At 44.6% G+C, this 20,883-nt stretch overlaps 1 protein-coding gene across 17 annotated transcripts in view; it reads right to left on the bottom strand.

The window, feature by feature from the left end:
* Positions 1–2,121: 2,121 nt before the first annotated feature.
* Positions 2,122–20,883, bottom strand: part of Znf536 (zinc finger protein 536) — a 463,499-nt gene continuing 444,737 nt past the window's right edge. For 10 of the 17 annotated variants that reach the window (XM_074058799.1, XM_074058797.1, XM_074058798.1 and 7 more), the window contains one exon: positions 2,123–7,291. In XM_074058799.1, the coding sequence (XP_073914900.1) occupies positions 7,047–7,291 (245 nt within the window). In that variant the 3' untranslated portion in view covers positions 2,123–7,046. Of the gene's footprint in view, positions 7,292–20,883 lie in introns of all 17 variants that reach the window. The other 7 variants (XM_074058790.1, XM_074058788.1, XM_074058789.1 and 4 more) reach the window with 1 other exon arrangement.

Below are 20,883 nucleotides of genomic sequence, written 5' to 3' on the forward strand. Positions count from 1 at the left end.
GCAGATGCACCAGGTGCCAGGCTAAGTGTTTCTGTAACTCATCACTTTTCAAGTTTGTGGCAAAAACGCTGAAGTGGAAAAGATTCCAATACAAGACTTGAATTGGCAAATCCCATACAGAACCCCCCACACACAGCTCCCATGACCCCCAGACTGAGTTCACACAGGTGTCCTTGGTTGCAGAGAGCGATGACCTTGGCTTGGCCAAGATGTGTGTCCTTAGAAGAGTGGACTTAGACCTAAGGTGACCGATCATTCGGGGCTGTCCAGGACTGCCCTGCTTTTTATACTGCAAGTCTCATGTCCTGACATGCTGGGAAAGTTGGTCACCTTAGGTGGGTTCCCCAGCAATTCATGTTGCTTTTTGGTTACCCAAGTCTGTTCATAGAAGGACAGAGAAGAGTTGTACAAAGACCCTATGTACTCTGGGCTCAGAAAACTTCCATCAACTCCTTCCCAGGGGACTGGGGCACCTAAGTGTGAGGGGACAGATGTCTTCTGGATCCTGTGGGTCTGTGGAAGAAGGCACATGGATCCCATGATCTTGACTCCGATCTGATCTGTGCAGGGTCAGAAAGCTATGCTTCTGCAGAACGTGCCACTTTCTTGTTCTCAGGATCCCAGTCACTGTCACTTTGGAGAACAGTCCTTCTAGCTCATTCTCCAGACAACTCTCTATGTATACTAACTCACCCAACACCAGAAAGAGCCCGTGCTGATACCACTGTGGTTTCTGCTTAATAAATGAAGCCATAGATGTGAAGAAATGCAATGATCACAGCTCCTGAGAGGTTGACACGGGATTTGGAAGCCCTACGCACGCCTGGCGCTTGCTTCTTCCAGGGACTCTGTCACTCTGTTCCTTACCTCCTCGGGAAGCCCTACACCATGTGGGACAGTCCTTTCTCCTTGACTCTTTTCTTTCAGCTCGTTTAGAGCTGAAAGATAAAAACTGCACTTTAGAAAAGCTCCCTGTGTGCTGGGATTTGAACTCAGGGCCTTGTATTGTTAGGCAGGTACTGTACCACTTGAGCCACTCCACCAACCCTTGTTGCACTGGTTTTTCTTTTTTGACATAGGGTCTTTCCATGCTTTGCCTGGCCTGGACTGTGTCCTTCTATTTGTGTTTCCTCACATAGCTAGGATGACAGGCGGGTACCACCAGGCCTAGCCATTGGTTGAGATGGGGTCTAATAAACATTTTGCCTGGCCTGGTTTCAAACCATGATCCTCTTCCCAGGTACTTGAGTTATAGGCTTGAGCAACCATGTCTGGCTTTCGTGTCATTATTTGATTAAAGCCTCTTTTCTCCTTAGACCTTGATCCATCTCCTTGCCAGTGTGGCTCTATCTCCTAGCCCTGTGACTAACCCTCAGTAGGTCCTCTGTAAATCCTTGTTGAACTGAGTGGAATGCCACCTAATCCCCAAACCAATCTCTTTCCCACCGCATTTCCTCTTTCCCCAGTCCCTTCCCTTTAACCCTGGAGAACAGCAAGACACTTGTTAATACTCTGACTTCTCAAAGGATGGAGTTGGAAAGGTGTTGAAGGCGTATATCCATGTTCATCTTGTCTAAGGGGAGCGATGTGGGGGGACCCCAGCCGCCTGACCCTGGGAAAGCTTTTCAAAGCACAGAGCTATTTCGGGGGGTGTAGCGTCTTGTGGGCATGAAAGAAACCTTGAATGTACTATGTCACACTGAGCACAAATACCTCGCATCCACAGAGAGCACTTTACAAAACGTGCAGAGAACCCACTGAATCCAGTTCTCATCGTTTTATAGATCTGATTAATGAACTCGGATTAGTTAAATCACTCCAGGTCATACACCCAGTAAATAGTATAGTTAGGGTTCAAGCTGAAGTCATTACACCCCAAATTTTTGTATTCTTTACATTGTATTAAATCTACCAGTACCTACCAGAACACACATGCACACACACAAAATTGGATGGGAATGTATATTGATGCTTCTTAAAAATGTTTCCTGCTTCCGGCTTTATTTTTATTTTCTATAACAGCTTTATTGAGATATAATTCACATACCATGAAATTCACGCTTTGGAAATGTACAGTTCAATGGTTTTAAGTATATCCACAAAGTAGGACACCATCATAGCTATCTAATTTTAGAACGTTTTTATTTTATCACCTCGAAAGAAACTTCGTTCTCATTAGCTGTCACTCTCTATCCTTTGTTCCCCTCAGACCCCAGCAGCCACAAATCTACTTTCTGTCTCTGGAATTGCTGATTCTGGATATTTCCTACAAAGGGGGTTCTGTTGCACATTGCCTTTTGTAACTGGCCTTGTTCAGTGCTTTCAGGGTTCATCCATGCTGTAGCCTCTTCCACGACCTTATTACTTTATGTTCCTTTCTATAGAGAAAAGGTTTTGGCAGCACTGAGGTTTGAACTCAGCACCTCACGCTTGCTAGGCAGGTGCTCTACCACTTGAGCCACTCCATCAACCCTTTTGTTTGTGTTGTTTATTTTCTAGATGAAGTCTCATGAGCTATTGCCCAGGCTGGCTTCAAACCTTGATCCTCCTGATCTCTGTCCCCTGAGAAGCTAAGATTACAGGTGTGAGCCACCAGTACCCAGCTAGATAAAATGTTTTGATCACCCATTCATTGTGCCATTTTTTGAAACAAATTTCGAGCCAACCTTGGAACAGTTGGAAGACTTAAAACAAAAGCCAGACGTCCCAACCTCTTGAGAACCCAAAAGACTTGTGTCACATTCCTACCTACAGAGAGGACATGCAATTGTGAGGGTTCCAAAGTTGCCATTGGACAGGCAGGTCCTGCAGTTCACCTGAGACCCCCACCTTTACTACCATCCTCCCCTTGCCACTGTGGTGTCTTCCCTGGCCCCTGTGGGTTTCAGATCCATGGTGGATGTGGTTTGGGCCAAAGTTATGGTCTGTCATCCAGCCTTGGACTAGAGCCTTCTCTCCATAGTGATTTCTTTCCTGCCTCTCACCAAAACCAGGTAACTCACCACCATGATGTGTGCACAGTGCACAGTCAGAACTGACAACAGTTCCAATCATGTCTCCTATGAACAGTTGGAGGTAAAAGATTTCCTTGAATATAATTTTAAAAAAGAAAAAGGTCTGCCAGTAAAGGGAAATGAGGAACTCCAATAATGTAAGTACTTTACATAGTTACTATAATATGAGGAATAGAAAATTGACTTCTGTAAACTTTTTTTGTGTGTGGCCATACTGGGGTTTGAACTCAGGGCCTTAGCACTGGATAAACAGGTGCTGTACCATGTGAGCCATGCCTCTGGCTCCTTTTGCTTTAAGTACTTTTTATGCTTCCCTCATAGCTGGGATGACAGGTTTGTACCACCAGGCCTAGTTTGTATTGGTTAGGATGGGGGTCTCATGAACTGTTTTTGCCCAGGCTGCCCTAGAACCACGATTCTCCTGACCTTTGCCTCCTGAGTAGCTGGGATTACAGGCTTGAATCACCTCATCCAGCTATGTCTGCAAACCTTTAAAGAAACATAGTTTGGGGAATGTCACAAGGAAACTCCCTATGTAGCTATCTTAAGCAAAAATGTCATTTTTTTTTCTTTTACAAAATCAGAGAACAGGAGGGCAGAACAAGTCCTGTCTGGAGGGGTTGGCAACAGTGGTGGGGTGGTGGGGGGGGAGGATATAAGGAAAGGGTGTAGGAGGTGAATATGGTGGAATATTATGTACTCATGTATGAAAATGGAAAAATGAGACCTGTTGAAAGTATTCCAGGGAGATAAAGGAGAATGATGGAGGAGATAAATTTAAGTATGATGTGTTTGATATGGTGTAAGAACTTTTGTAAGTGCTACAATGTACCTCCACCCAGCACAACAATTTTTTTTTTAAAAGAAAGAAAGAAACATAGTTCAAACATAAAACAGGTCATGTCCAGGGGTGGGTACCAGTGAGGATAAACAGGAGAGGGTGAAAGAGGGTGAATGTGGCGGATGTATTTTGTGCTCATATATGAAAATAGATCAATAAAACTTGCTGAAATTATTCTAAGAAGGGAGAAGGGGAGATGGGGGAGAATGATGGAGGGTGTGAATGTAATTAAGATACATTGTAAGCACATATGTGAATGTTAAAATGTATCCCCTTGTACAACTCTTACATGCTAATAAATAAAACAGCATAATTCATTCACACACTTGCACAAGCACACACACACACACACACATACTTCATATGCCCAGAAATTCAACATTTTGAAAAATCATGAGGCTGTGAGGACCATCCAACCTTCAGAATATCCTAAGACTTTCTATAAGAGGGCTTTGAACAAGTCTTACCAAATCTGATAAACCTGGAACATCTTACTCTTCAGAGTAAAGATAAAGCAAGTAGGAAAAGATGTGCTTTTTTCTTTCTTTCTTTCTAGAGGTAGAGGTTTTATTGCGTAAAACACTGGATAAAACTGGACTGCTTCAAAGACATTTTATTCTAACAGCAGAAAAAAAACAGTCATTGCTGAAAAAAACAACTTTTAATACTTTCTATACCAGAATAAAGTTCTGTCAACTGATGTATTAGAATAATAAATAATGACCAAGAATAAACTTTAAATACAAAGTTTTCTACTTGTTACAAGCATAGCAACAAAATTCTCTACCCTATTATCTTAGATTCCTTCCAAGATAGATTTTTTTTTCTTTGCGTAGGAATGTTGACAGCATCACAGACTACAGAAGTTACAGGGGACCTTGACATGTTTAGATATGAGAACCCGATGACATTCACAGCCTGGCACTGCGTCACCGTGGCTGTCACTTGTTTGTATTACAAGTTACAAATGTGCTGGAGAAAGGCTTGTGTCAGGGTCGGGGTGGGGGGAAGAAAACGGGAGCACTGGACAATATGGATTCAACACACACACCACAAAGAAGAGGGAACATTCCCAGTGTCACAAACAGAATTATTGCCTGTCGCATCTGAGAATACTCAGAAGACACCAAAGGATACGGAAAGAGTTCTCCAAAGTGCTAGAAACAGAATGTGGCTCTCGGGTTTTTTGTTTTTGTATTTTTTTTTTTTTTTTGCAAGTGGTTTTTGTTTTTTCACTTTTTTCCTCCTTTTTTTTGTTTTGTTTTTTCTTCTTTTTTTTTTTCTTTTTTTCAAATTTTTTACTTCTCTTTGCTAAGATACCAAAGGCAAGGGCAAACACACAGAAAGCAAGCGACTGGTACAGTCACCAAACACAGAAGTGCAGTTAAAACCCTAAAGCTTACTACAGTCAGAAAGTTTGTTAACACTCCAGTCCTTTCTCTAGGATTGCATTAAGTGTATCAACTCGATTTAAGTAAGGCAATGAGAACTAGTCTAGAAGAAGGAAAAAGCAGCCTGCTCTATAACCAGCTGGGTCCAAGTGTACACAGAAACCTCCACACACCATGCTGCCCTTGTGACAGCATTTGCAAACTTATTCCCTATTAGCCTGAGATTCCTTCTGGTCTCAGGATAGCACTAAGAATTTTATTTACTTGATTGCAGTTTAGTATTTTTGTAAACTGCCCTAAGCAGAGCTGAAGTTTTTAAGGCCCTGGGGTTTTAATGTGTGCTCCCAGCCTGCAAGGAAATTGACTTTTTTTTTTTTAAGTCTGAATGATTTTGTTTTTGAAGAAGTTAATACTTGGATACTTCTCTCCCATCAGGAGCAACAGTAGCGATTTCATGTCACTCACAGGAAGTATGGCAAAAGAAAGAATGTCTGCACAATCCAAGCAGATTCAAGAATAAACCTCTAACATGTTTTCTTAAATCTTTTTTTTTTAAATGAGTTAAGTGTTTCATTATTGACTCTCAACATCTCCCTCCATATGTGGTCCTAAGCTGGGTAAATTTGGAGTACCAATCAGTAGAAAATCTAAGGTCTACAAAAATATAGAACACATTTGTTTTTATCAAAACAGACATTTTAACTCCGTTTTCTTCATTAAAGATAGATGTTTAAATCTGTATTTTTAATACAAGCTATTTCTTAAAAGCTTGGTGAAGAAGAAAATCTTGGTTTATGTCTGATACTTACAAGAACTAAGGCATGAAAACCAAATTGAATAACAGGGACCAGAGCAGCCTTCATTCAAGTAAAAATTTTAACAATCATAACAAAGAAAACCCAGTCAATTATTACATAAATCGCAATTTCTATAGATAGGACTGGCTGGCTTTCTTGACAACATTTTATATAATGTCCCCTACATTTTTTTTAAAGTATCAACCTTCTTCATCCAAAAAATTTTTTAAAAAGAGAGAGTGAGAGAGAGACAACCAAGAAATAAAGAGTACCATTTCTCTCTCGATACTGCAATTTGATCTAAAAAAGGAATTAGTCATCAAACCTGAAATGGACAGTTGCCTGCAGACACTTCCTGATATTGATTCATCTGGCTGTGTGTTTTCTAAAAGCACATTTCAGATGGGGGTGATGCCTGCAGTGCCTGCTGGCCGGCCGTCTAGGATTTCACAGAGAGTGCAGAACGACACCACGTGAATTGATTATCCCATGGTGGCCGCCCTAGCCTGCCTGGCACCGCAGTGCCTCCCTTACATCTCATTAGGACTCTAGGCAAGTGACAGCCACTGGTGTCAGATTCTAGAGATGTTTGCAGCAGTGACAACACAGCCCTCCATCCTCAAGGCAACGCTAAGTCATTGAGATGGGATCGCTTTTCGGTTAAAAGCATTATTTTTGGACAAAGACGACTTTTGAGTTGGAAGGGGTGGGGAGCCCCCCAGCTTTCTCCAGCTCAAAGGACAACAAGCATTTTGACCATCACTTTTCTGCAAGGACTTGTTGCCGGGTAACCGTTTAGCAGCCATGTTCAAGGGCTGGGGGAATTTGTTTTCTTTTAATATATATAGATATAGATATATTTAAATTTTTTAAATGTTCTATACACTAGTGGGGGGGGGATGAGAGACATGACTTCCCCCCTTGGAATGCAGTTAGCATACTGGTTCACCAGTTGCATCGTTTGAAAACTGTGGAACGTATATTGCGTGGACAGAGGGTCTGCTCAGTGGCTCTCATCCTGGCCCTTGCACCCCTCCTCCGTGAGCTCAGCCAAGCTCCCCAACTTCACAGCTGTGGACTCCTCAAAACCCCCAGAGGCCTCCGAGTCGACCCTGGAGCGCTTGAATCTGCGGTCAGGATACTGGCTGTTGTCAAAAGGCATACGGTGGACACAGAGGACGTGTGTCTTCAGGTTCCCCTTCTGAGAGGCACTGTAGGGACAGTAGCGACACTGGAAAGGCCTGTGACCTATGGGAAGAAAAAGTGGCCAGTCAACACTGTGCTCAAAGGACCATGGTCATTCTCACCAATGTCATCAAATTACTACTATTGCTTTGTAAAATTCAAATAATAAAAGAGAAGCAGCTGATACATTAGATAGATAAACCAGGGATTCAAACATCTTTCCTTTCTCTAACAAGAGAGGGGTTTTTTGTGGTGGTACTTGAGTTTGAATTCAGGGCCCTGTGCTTGCTAGGCAGCTGCTCTATCTCTTGAGCTACTCTGCCAGCCCTCTAACCAAAATTTTTAATTCAAACATCCCAGGGGATAGAAAACACCTGGATTTTTTTTTTTTTTTTTTGGCACCACTGGGATTTGAACTTGTGCTTGCTAGGCAGGTGCTCTACCACTTGAGCCACTTCACCAACACTACCTGGAAATTTTCCTATAAAGGGTTAGATGGTAAATAGTTGAGGCCAAGAGGGAAAAATCAAAGATATTATGTAAGTGCTTACTAAATAAGAATGAAAACAAAGCACCCAACCTTGTTACTGATGAAATTCAAAATTTCACCAAAATTTGAATTCCATATGGTTTCCAGGTGTGATGAAATATTCTCATTTGAGGTTTTCCTCAGCCATTTTTTTCAAATAGAAAAAAACATTCATTTTTGTTATTCTTGTTTTGTTTCTGGGTTTTTTGGTTTTGGGTTTGGTTTGGTTTTCTGATGCAACTGGGATTTGAACTCAGGGTTTCACACTTTCAAAGCAGTTGCTTTACTGTTTGAGCCACACCTCCAGTCCATTTTGTTCTGGTTATTTTGGAAATAGGGTCTCTCAGACTATGTGACGCAGCTGGCCTTTAACCTCGATCCTCCCAATTTCAGCCTCCCAAGGAGCTGGGATCACAGGCATGAGCCACCAGCACCAAGCATGAAAATCACTCTTAGCTCACTGGCTGTACAAAAGAGAACATAAGTGGAATTAGCCCAAAAATGCTGCACAAAGGTTTAAATCTCTCCATGGAGAGCACTGGACTCGGTCTCAGTGCTCAGCTAGTTCACTTTCTTCTCTTGTGAACTCTTTACTGACGAGCAAATCAAGCATCTGGAGGGTATGTGGAAGTGGACAGCAGGTGAGAGACATATGCTAACCAAGCCTTGCTCTAAGGCCGAGATGGAGGACCAAAGAGATGGAAGCAGAGGAGTCAGGCTGGAACAAGACTCATCAGATAATCAAAGCCAGTGTGAGTCTTAAAGAGCTCACATTTTGAATAGTGACCTCTGAGAGAAACATTTCTACAAAAGCTGTGATTTCCTCCCATTCCCCCAAGTTGGATCTCTCTGCCCCATGCACCACATGTTCTGCCATCTTGAAGAACCAGTCCAGTGTCTGCTTTGGGAAATTTTATAAGAGCCATTGCATCTGCTCCAATGCTGGAAGTTGTGGGTACTCCATTCCTAGAAAGTCACATGTGTGGTTCTCCAGCACCCAGAGAGCTCAAGGTCAAGGACTGACCTTCATTTGCTCAGAAGAATAAACCAGTAAACAAGTACACCCAACCATTTAGCCCTTGAAATTTTCAAACCGTAGAGTCAGACTTTGTAGATCAGTCAACCCAAGTGCCATGTCTCTATTTGGCAAAACACTCTAGTTTCTGAGATACAGGCCACCAAATGTCAAGAGCTGAAGCTCAATTTCCCACCAAATTGCACCCAATGCTACATTCTTTTCTTAGTTTGGATTGGTTTTTTGAAACAGGGTCTGGCTATCAAGCATAGACTGGCCTTGAACTCACCATGCTCCTGCTTCAGCCTCCCAAGGGCTGGGGTCACGGGAGTATGTCACCATGCCCAGCTGTTTTGCATCTTTCTTAGTGAGCTTTGGGAATTCGCTTTCTCTCCTTCTTCCCGCCTACCCACCTGGCCTCCAGGACCAGCCCATTCTGCCTGCTGGATCTTTCCCTTGTCAAGGTTCACCAGAGCTGGGTGCAATGCCAGCCAACTTTTGCCTGAAGTATGAGCGAGGCAGTCTGTAGAAAGCCTTCATACTTCTAAGTCCCCAGCCCAGTGCATCCTCCCCAGGCTACCAGAGTGAACACTGATAGGTGCAGCCCAGCCTACAATGGCTTTGCCTCAGGTCCTTGGTGGCTGCCTATCCCTAAGGAATAATCAGGTGCTTCCTGGTTCAGCCCCACCATCTTTCCAGTCTCTCGGGAACATCCTGCCTACACCCACACCAAACCCCAAATCAGATGTTCTGCACACAGCTCCATGCCACTGTGGTCTCCTCTCCTTCAAAGGCCACCTTCCACTCTTCCCAAGCCTCAATCCCAGTCCCACTCCAAGTTTCTGCTCAACAGGGTGCCCACCTTTTGTCCCCCGAGATAGCAGTCAAGCCATCACGGTATCACAGTGCCAGGGTCAGAGCCTGGCACACACACGAGCCTAACCAATGATTAAGCTTCCTGCTTCACTTTGTCATTGTGCAAAGGAATTGTAAACTTTTGGCTTGAGCTTCTGCTTCTCTTGTGCCAAACACAAGGCTTCATTTGGTCAACTTTCCCACTCCCAAAAGCCACTGTGGAAACCAGGGGATGTTGGAGTTAAGAACAAAATGAAACACAAAAAAATGCTTTGGCCCTTCATGGCATCCAAGCAGAGCAAGATCGACACAGAGAACCAGGATTCCAGGGCTTGCACCACAATTGAGAGAGAGGGAGGGGGAAGGAGAGGGGAAGGGAAGGAGAGAGAGGAGAGAGAGAGAGAGAGAGAGAGAGAGAGAGAGACAGAGGGAAGGAGGAAGAGAGAGAGAGAAGAGAGTGACAAGAGGGAGGGAGGTAGTAAGGGAGAGAGAGAAGGAAGGAGGAAAGGGGAGAGAAAGGGAGGGAGAAAGAGACACAGAGGTGGAGGGAGGGAAAGAGGGAGGAAAGGAGAGACAGGGAGAGGAAGGGAAGAAGAGAGAGAGAGGGAAGGAGAGAGAGAGGGAAGAAGAGAGAGTGAGGGAGGGAGAGACACAGGGAGAGGAAGAGAGGGAGAAGGAGGGAAAGAGAGACACAGAGAGGGAGGGGAAAGGAAGGAGGTAGGAAGGAAAGGAGAGAGAGACAGAGGGAGGGAGGGAGAGAGTGGGAGAAAGGGAGGGAGAGAAAGAGGGAAGGGGAGGAGGGAGAAGGAGAGGCAGAGGGAGAGAGGAAGAGTCAGAGAGATGGGGAAGAAGGGAGGGAGGGAGAGAGAGCAAAGAAGTGGGCTTTTCACCAGCTTCATGCATGATTATCCTCCTCCTGTCTTCCCGCCATCCAATCCTACCCTTAGGGCTTGGCTGCCTCTCCCAGGGGTACAGAGCCGGTCCTGGGTTGGGTGGGGAAGAGTGAAGACTGATATTTAGGGTTGTACAGGGGTGCAAATGGTGCTTGTTCTGCATCACCTCGGAGTTTGGGCAGGGACCAAGGGCAGAATTAGAACCCAGCTATGGCCTTGAGTGTGCTCCCTGAAGTTTCATGCACTGGAAGCTGAGCCCCCAGTGTGGCATGTGGAATGGGGGGGGACCTTTAAGAGGTGGGGCCTAGTAGAAGGTAGTTAGGTTATTGGGGCCACTGTCATTCGAGAGGATTAATATGGTTCTCTTGAGACCCTATCAGCTCCTGTGAAAGTTAGCTGTTGTAAAACAATCTCTCTAGCTTCCTATCTTGCCCTGTGCTCCCTCCCTCCCACCATCATCCTGTCTAGTGTGTGGGGATGCAGCCAGAAGGCCTTTGTGAGAGCCAAACAGAAGCTGTCAGAGTTCCAGAACCATGAGCTAAATCAACCTCTTTTCTTTGTAACGTACTCAACCTCAGGAATCTTATTGCAGCAATGAAAAACAAACTGAAACAGATGCCAGTCCATGGCCCTGGGGTAGGAAAAGCCATGGCCATTTTCCCTACCATATGGGGAATTGAAGTTACGGCTAAGCTGGGCATCAGTCCGTTTTAGCAGATGTTCCTGGTCAGGAAACTCAGAGATAACATCCGGCTCCCCAGACTCAGCTCCAAATCATGAACTTTTCATCACTGGGTACGCTACCCTGTGTCATGTAATGTGGCATAAAGTCAGGCCCATTTTTGTACCAAGAGACTTAAGGGGCAGCTGGGAATTACCCCCAAGGAACCCAGGAGGAAATCTGAGACACCTGCTAACCTAGGAAACATATTTTTATTTTATTTTTGGATTATCATACACTAATAATACAAGGGGCCTTCACTGTGATAATTCCATTTATTTGTCCAATAAATGCACCCTGAATGAATTCACCCCTCCATTATATTTCTATTTCCCTTCTCCTTCCCCCACCCCTTTTCAAACAGCGTTGGTGAGTTCATTGTGCCGTCTTCATGTGTGTATATGTGGTGTACTTCCATCCTCTTCTCTCCTCAGTGTCCTTTCCTTTCCTCCTCCCTCCTCCCCCTGCTCCCTCCCTATCGGGTCGCCATATACATCACCACCACCACCATCACCATCATTTGAGGTCTAGGCTCCACAAATGAGCCAGAATTGTGATATTTGGTCTTTGAGCCACATTTTTTTTGTGTTAAGTGTTACCTGAAGCTTCTCAGAAATGCTTGACATTTCCATAGTCCTTTCAAGAGCTCCATGATAGCTCACAACTGAGCTGTGACTGGTGTCTAAAATACTGTAGCTCTGACAAAACTGAGACTGGATCACCAATTATTTGTTCTACAGTAAGAATTTGTCAATGGAGAATACCACCATGACATGACAAGTCATTGGACTTAAGAACGCCAAATAATAAGTACATAAAATTAAAAATCAACACAAAACTCCTGGTACCATGACCCTAAGAAAGCAGCAGAGTTCTGCTGCAAAATGTTCAAGCCACACTCTAGTTTATGAGTCAACCTTGGTTCACCAGGATCCTGTGAACTCCTCCATTTGTCAACTGTTCTTGTTCTTCTGCTGAAGCTATTTATTCTATCTTCTACTATCATTAAATAGCAGAACCCTATCATACAACCTTTGGAAGGTACCCTCACTAAAAACCCATCACCCCAGAAGCATACACCTTGAGTCTTGGCAAAGAGCGCCTCTCTGAATTGGCAAGCTTGGTATAAAAGCACTTAGGGCATTTTCCTCACCAATCAATCTTAAAATATTTATCATGATTTTATCCTAGGGTTATATTCTGAATCTCTATTTCTTGGTCAAGCCAAAGAGGATGGACGATAATTCTGGCAGATTTGGATACTTCAGTAGTTGGACCATTATTGAATTGGTTTTCTTTTCAACTTTGGTGAGATGGAAATGTATTTGTCAGTACAGCTGAATCTACTCCTGCATGCGATTGTGAAAGGGAGACTACACAACACAGGAATGGTAACAAATCTTGTCCTTGCCATATGCCTTGTCAGTGGAAGTTTTGTAAATAATAGTGGTTGTCGCTGAAGACACTGAAGTTTTCATTGTATATCCCTTTGAATTCATTCCTGTGAGTTCATTATCATTTTAGTTTCACGGCAGTGTTAACAAAGGGGTGACATCAGCACTATCTTACAGACCAGAAAATTAAGATACTACAAACCTGAGGCTGGGAGAGGTAGCTGATGCCTATAATCCTAGCTACTCTGGAAGAGGAGACCAGGAGGATTGTAGTTCAAGGTCAACCAGGGCAAAAAGCTCCCAAGACTCCATCTCAACCACTAGCAAGTTGGGTGTGGTGGCACACACCTGTCACCCCAGCTATGATGGGAAGTTTAGGAAGATCAAGGTCTAGGCTGGCCTGGGCAAAAAGTGAGAGCCTAACTCCAAAATAACCAGAATAAAAAACGGCTGTAGATGTGGTTCAAGTGGTAAAGCACCTGCCTACTGAGCATGAGGCCCTGAGTTCAAACCCCAATACTGCCAAAAATAAAAAAATAAAATAAAAATACAGCAAATCTAGAAGGTTTGATTTTAACATCAATTTCCAATGGTTATATAAGGTATTCAGGTTCTTTAATTTTCCCAAATTTCTGATAGAGTTTTGACAAGAATATGGGATTAAACACACATGCACATACAACCCTTTACTCCTCTGTATACAATTCAAGGGTATTGTGCTTACATATACATATATGTGCAATGGATGTACACATGCACATGGTGAGTTCTTTATATATAAGAGCAGTGTGTTTTGTTATATATAGGATATTATTTACACACACATCCTGAGTTGTTGGTTGAAAAGTCCCCATGAGGTTGATGTAGAAAAAAGTGTTTTGAGGAAACTCGGAGTTCACCTTTGGGGACATGACAGAGAACCATGATGTGTCTGGAGAAGGCCTTGTGTCCTACCAAGAATCAAATTTAAGCAAAACGCTGATCCTTTGGTGATGGGAACTTTGATTCTCAAACAGAAAGCTGTTGTGATGCCAACACTTATGAACACTTGGCACATTCCTGAGTCTAGCCAAATCAGGATGAGAAATTTCAAACTTCTCTATCCCATTCCCCTGCCACGGGAAGACCTTGATCTTGGTGCAAACACATGACATTGGCGGTCTGTTGGTCTTTCTTCAGAAAACACAAGCAAAGGCATCAAACAAACCCTAGTAATAGGATCTCCACTGAGGACTTCACTGTGTGTTTCCAATAGATGGCAGGCGATTGGGTTGTCTAAAGCCAGCAGCAGCCAAAGAGGCCCACGGAGATCTACTGGGAGATTCTTGACTTCCTGCTGAGGTGAGTGTGGAGGAAATCAGATCTCTAGGTGGAAGCAGGTTGACGTCACTGTAACCCTAAGGGTGGCAAGCCAGGCCCTCAGTGACCTGCAAATTTCTGCCCATCCCATTGTAATGAGACCAAAGAGTAGTCATGCTGCGGGTGCCATATTGCCAGCCTAAAGATGGGGTTAGTGATTCCCTGGGTCTTCAGGTACATGAACAGCTAATAACATCCATCCATGTCCAATAAGCAAAGGTGCTAAGACAGAGCTCAGGCCAAAAGCCTTGAATTTAGGCAACTAAAGCACCCTCCCCAACTCCAGTCATGATCCCTGAAGAAGAGAAGCAAAGCCATTGCTTCTTGGGTTCCATCAGTAAGAACGCACTCCAGGGATGGTGTTCGGTAAAATCTGAAGATTGGGGCCCCTGAGGTCTGGCATCTTGGCTTTCTTTCAGATCAGGTGTCTCCCTCCTCCTCCTTGGCAGTGAACATGGTCAGGTATGGTGAAAAACTTGAGATCAACCCCTCCCTTCCTTCCTTCAAGAGGCTAGTTAGCTAATACTCTAAATTTCAGTTTCCTCTCTGTCTGATCTTGGCCACACAGCTGGACCTCTCACAGCTTCGCCATCAGCCTGTGAATTGTGGACTCGGAGAAACTGAAAAAACTTCAAAGTCTAGAAGAACAAGTGTTTTTTTTTTTTTTAATTTTTTTAACAGTTGCATTTCATTGGGATGAAGGTCAGCCAACACAAGCTAGGATTTGCTATGCATCGAACATTTGATGGACGACAGGGCTGGGGCAGAAGAGGAGCTAGGTGCAAACAGCACTCAGAGACAACGCAGCTTGTGATATGGTGGAGGCAAGCAGGGGGTCCCGGGATCCTTCAGGAGGAATAGGAGACCCCGAACACATTCCATCTTCCTCTCTCTTGAGGCTCCCACAGTCTTCTGACCCCTGCCCAAACAGGATGTCTTCCTGTTCCATAAATGCTTCCTGCTCCTTCCTGCCACGGGACTTTTGCGCAAACCTTCCTCATTTCCTCAGTGTGGAAATCTTTCTGTCCCTACCTCATCTCATGACTTCTGTCTCATCCTTCAGCCATCAGTGAGGGCACCTCTGTCTCTGGAAGGCCTTCCTAATTCTTCCATACCCTCCACCATGGCTGTGAGACACAGTCCAGAAAATACAGAACGGCTTTAATATTAGTAGCTGAGCAGGTAACACAACCACAGCTCTTTTCCCCACCTGGCAGTCTGTCCACTATATGGCTTTGTTGGGTTGTTTCATTGTTAGTTTGTTTGCTTGGGCTATTCCTGTTTCCACAGCATGGGCTTGGCACTTCACTGATAGCCATCACGTCACCCAAGCTGGGAGACAGCCAGGAGAAAGCACAGAGAAAAGGCTCAATGCTACTGCAGACAGACAAGGCTGAACTCAGTCCCAGTGACAGGAGGCTGAGGAACAGGATGGCATGGTGGCTTTGTGTCTGAGGTGGGCAGGTATCAAGCTCACAGAGCCCTCTGGGAAGCCAGGACCATCATTCCATGGGAGAAAAGAAAGCCAGGCCTTTCTTGAACAGCAGCTACCCAGAACAACATGGTCCTCATGTGCCCGTAGCTGGGGCCAGATGGGTGCCTCTCACCGCCCCCCTTCTGTTCCTCTCTCCACCTCTTACTTTGAGGCCATCAACATTCCCCATCACAGCCATGTGAAAAGTAAGTACATCATACGTTAATTTGTATTGTCACTGTGCCGTAGAGCCGTGGTAAAGAGCACATTCATTTTTAATCCACTATGAATAATATATAAATATGTATACAGTGTGGAGTGTGGAGGGTCAAGAAGGGTAGGATAAAGCAAGTCGTACATTGTTTATAGCAAAAGTGGGGGAACGAGATATTTTTCTTACTTGCCACAATGGAAATATCTGTTCTTTCCCTGAACCTAAGGGGGAGAACAAAGTGCCTGCCCTTGGTGGGGGGGATAACATCCATTAATTACAGCTTAACACTGTGGGCAGCTGGCTTCATGGAAGAGACGGCTGCAGCTCTGTCTGGGGCTGCCCAGACTTTCCAAATGGATGCTCTCTGCTCAGGTATGGGACAGGTAAGGGAACGGTAAGTAGACAGGAAGAGAGAGTGGTGGCCAGGCTCTGGTATCCAGTCCTGGAATGGTGGGATATTTAGAGAGAACATTCTGTCACCCACTGTTCAAGGGATGTTAACAAGAGTTGCCTCCAGAGGTCTTCACAATTTCCAGGAGCAAGCAGTGTGGCAGAAACATGGTGCCCTGTTTCACAGATGGGAAAAGCTGGGCTCAGATAGAGGACAAGAATGACAAAAGGCAGGCATGGACAGTTTCTGATGAGGTGGTTTCTAAATTCATGTTCATCTCTCCTCGTCCCCCTCTGCTACTCATGTCACTGCTAGGATAAGGGTTCTTTGCAAAGTCAGATCTTCAATTAGGAACCAAAGATGCCCCAGGAGGTGGTCCGTGAACATACTGAAAGGGTGGGTACCATGTGTATGTGTGGGCATGTGTGTGAGGTTGACCACACATCACAGGCCAACCCCTGTGAGTGCAGATACCAGTGGTCTCCAGAGGGCCCACCAAGGTCTGGCATGGTACATATGGGATACCCATTTTGGAATATGGGATCAAGGAATACAGCCATCCCTTAGTACCCACAAGAAATGGATTCCAAGACAATCTCCACCTACACACACACACACACAAGGATGCTAATGTCTAGGGGTGCTTAAGTCCTTACATAAAGTGACAGGACATTCACATACAACCTACTCATACCCCTCAGTGTACTTAAGTTCTGTCCAAATTGTGTGTCGTATGTGATACAGTCTTAGTACTATGTGATGGGTTGGTTACACTGTGTTGTTGAGGGAAGAATGACAGGAAGAAGTCTGTACCTGTCCAGAGCAGATGCAGCCATCAGAGGTCTGGCTCCATGCTACTGGAATGACAGACCAGGCAGGCACTGCTTACCATGGAGAGGTCACAGCAGGTGGTCCCCACCAGCATTGCATTCCCACAGACTCAGCGCCGCCGTGCTCATCTCACGGCAAATTCAACTTTTGCTGTTTGAAGTGATCCTTCCAAGTACTTTTAGTCCATGATTGGTTGAATCCAGAGAGTCAATTGTATTTCTACACTTCTCCCAGGCAGGTGGATGTCCCCGCACCTGTGTTTTAAGGAGCCCCTTTCTTAAGGGGACCAGACGATAAAGTGGGAGTAGCAGCCCTCAGAGGTGGCTCCCACTCACAGGGCCTCCTCTGAGTGTCACCAACAGGGTCCTAACTATAGTAGGTCTCCCGTGATACCCAAGCCATAGCCCACTGAAATTCTTAGACCCAAGGGCATTTGCAAAGTGAATGCAGTTAGGTAGGTAAGAAAAAGCCTCCACCTATGGAACAACTGGATATGTTAGAAATCCCTTCCCCAGAGTGGCCCTACTCAGCTGGGAGTGTCCACAGGGTGAGGTAATGGCAGCTTCTTGGAGGCCTTCAGAGGGTTGAGCTGGTCTGAACCAGCTGAGTTCAGGATACCCTGAAGCCCCCAGTTCTTTGCTCCCACTGAGGGCTCACAGCTGTGACCCTGAGCCTGCAAACTGGGAGAATCCCCTTCCAGCACCCTGAGCTAGCCATCTTCCCGGTTCAAGTTCAGCAAGGGCAATGAGACAGATAAACATGAACAAAAATATGCATTGGACCTACAAAAAGGGCTCGCTGCTTAGTTTAATATATGATAGGTTTTTTTTTTTAAATTTCCCTGATTCCAAATACGCAAGAACGGTTCCAATCAGGTACATAATTTATGTTTTCAGTTTTTAAAAAAATATTCAGCCACCTAATCAAAGATGCTAAACCACTTTGGAATATCCTTAGTACAAATAATTTTAGGTCTTCAGTTTCCTGTGATTTGGGTTTTAATTTAAAAGGCTACTCAAAAATGACATTCATTTTCAAAGTGAATTTTGATCTGCCTGGTAATGGCTGCAGACATTGGTGTGAACTCATGATTAGCTTAATATATAGATAGAGGTATTGGTGTGTGGACCTAGAAGTCATGAAAGTAATTTTTAATACTATTTGTTTTTTGAAGGGGGCAGTACTGGGTTTGAACTCAGGCTCTTGCACTTGCTAGGCAAATGTTCTGCCCTTGAGCTACACTCCAGTCCAGTGTCATTCTTCAAAAATAAAAAACAAATAAAAGAACAAGCACATTGGAGAAACTGCTGACTGTCCAAGAAGCAAGAAATCTGCAAGATGATTCTGGGATATTTATGCCAGAAAAGAAGGGATTGCTTTAAAAAAACATACAAATGACAACCATCAAAGCTCACATGCCAGACACTGGTGACTTACATCTATAATCCCAGCTACTCAGGAGGCAGAGATCAGGAGGATCATGGTTTGAAGCCAGCCCAGGCAAGTAGTTCGCAAGACTCTATCTCAAAAATGCCCAACACAGAAAAAGGGCTGATGGAGTGGCTCAAGTGGTAGAGCACCTGCCTAGCAAAGATGAGGCCCTGAGTTCAAATCCCAGTACCTCCAAAAAAAGAAAAAAGTTCACTCATTGAAGAAGGCATGAGGATACCTCCAAGTAGCATGAAGCCATCAAAAGACTTAAGTTCAGAGTCAACCAATTGGAACAACAAGTAATAACTTAGTATCAAATTATAATCTAATGCATGAAAATAAATACCTAAAAGTGATACTAACATAAGCAGTTGAGTCAGTAAGTATTCGGGAAGGATACACAAATATCCAGATATCCCCCACCCCCTGGGGGAGAACTTCATTTCCCGGTCCTTATTACAACAGCACTGGGTGACTTCTTCCAAGTAACTTTACAGTGGATGTAACTGGTAAACATCACCTCCACCAGGTGACCAAGTTCTCACGGATAGCAGGTACCCTTGAATTCATAAGAGAATAGCACTTTACCTCTCTGGTCTTTCTTCTGCAAACCCATCACTCCAGTGTCAAGCTGAGACATTGCCATTCAAGGACAGTCTACAAAAACTACTCCTGCAGACTGTCAAGGTCACCAAAAATGGGGAAAGTCTGAGAAAGTGCCACAGCCAGAGGGGTGAAAAGAGCCACGACAGGAGACAGGTGATGTAAGGTGGTCTCCAAGATGGGATTCCTGGACTGAAAAAAGACATTGGGTAAAAACTAAGGGAATATATGTAAAATATAGGCTTGACTCAACAGTAAGGTAGCCACGTCTGTTCATTAACTGACAGATTCACTACATACGATGTAAGTAAAAAGGGAAACTGGCCAAGAGACACCTGGGAATTCTCTCTATTATCTACACATCTTTTGTAGATCTAAATCTATACTAAAATAAAAAAAATGTTTATTCTAAAATTTCTTGAAAAGTAACTGTGGCTGATTTTCAGCAAATAGGGAGTTCCCTCATGTCAGATGACCACAATGACGAGTGGGGTTCTGATGTCACGGGACGAAGCAGATAGCACTTAACTTCGGGAGAAGAGAAGGGCATTTGAACTTCCTGCTGGGCTTGCTATCCCAGGGGCAGAGGAGGCCTCAGTCCAACAGGATCTGAGAAATATCCACAGCTCCACTGGGACAGAGAGTATTTTTTAGTTCAAGCCTAGCAGCTAGAACCGGGGATTCTGGAGTTGGACACCACCAGGACTCAAACCTCATCTTTGACGGGTTATTTGGCCAGCTGTCTCACCTCCATGATCCTTGAGTCCTCATCTATAAAATGGGTGTAATGATAATAACTCACTCCTAGGGCTTAAGTGAAATGGAGCCTGTGAAACGCTTAGACAAGGTGTGTCACATAGCAGTCACATTCACTGGATGTGGTCACAAGCATTCACATATTGCCTCTTCAGAGTGCCTCCGTCCAGTGGCCTTGAAGGAGGCAAGGTGTACACATTTCATTCCTCCAGGGGCTAGGCATTAAGATGTCCATGGATTCTGAGAGGTCTCAAGTTTATCTGGGGACAGGAAACCAAAGAAAAGCACCCCAAGTTTGTAGCCAAAGCTCAGTATTCTGTGATCAACTATCTCCCCAGAGCCTGAGGTTCCCGCTCTGCGAGCAGGGAGTTCTTATGAGGCTGGATCCCAGGGGGCCTCTGCAGAGACCTGGGAGCTCCATCTCCCAGAGCCCCTCTCAGCCCCGACCTACCTCACAAGCAGCCCACATGCTCCCTGCCTGCCTGTCTTCAACCTGGTCTCAAGACTGCTTCCTTCCTGGGCATCTTCGGGTGTCACCTCCAAGCAAAGCCCATGCCCTGAGTTCTTGTCGCACATGTCTATTTTGTTAGCCAACCCACCAGCCAGCTGGCGGCAGGCACTCAACAGCCGTTATTGATCCGGGATCTTAAATCATCCCCGGATTTTATGAAAGCATTTATGTTTATCATTAAATAACCTTCTAGGGGGTCAATGAACTCACTTTGCTTTTTGGGAGATTTTTAGATGTGTAATATAATAATAATCTAATGATACCCAGAGTTTGTCTCTGGGCCAGCGCATTTAATCCTGAAATAAATGCCAGGAGAGGCCACAGAGAGGGGACACTGGCCTCAGGGTGAGAGGGACGCCAAGAGCAGAATGGCTGTTGGCTCTGCTCACCCCACCAGAAACTCTATCCGCATTTGGAGAGGGGTGGGAGTGGTTGGGGGTCTGGGAGACTACATGGGAGGCTGATTGATTCTAAAAGGAATCAGGAAGACCATCTTATAAGGTCACAGCCTTAGGAAAAAACTAGTGAATCCGTTGGTTGTTATCACTAAAATGGAGGCAAAGTTGTTTTAATAAGTTTTTAATGAATTAACTTGTAACTATCAAGTACAATGATGATGTAGCACTTAGAGGTAGGATTCTAAAATCAGATGTCCTACCCATAGGTCTGCTCTGTGTG

This window comes from Castor canadensis, chromosome 16 (genome assembly GCF_047511655.1).
Source record: "Castor canadensis chromosome 16, mCasCan1.hap1v2, whole genome shotgun sequence".
NCBI classification, from domain to species: domain Eukaryota; kingdom Metazoa; phylum Chordata; class Mammalia; order Rodentia; family Castoridae; genus Castor; species Castor canadensis.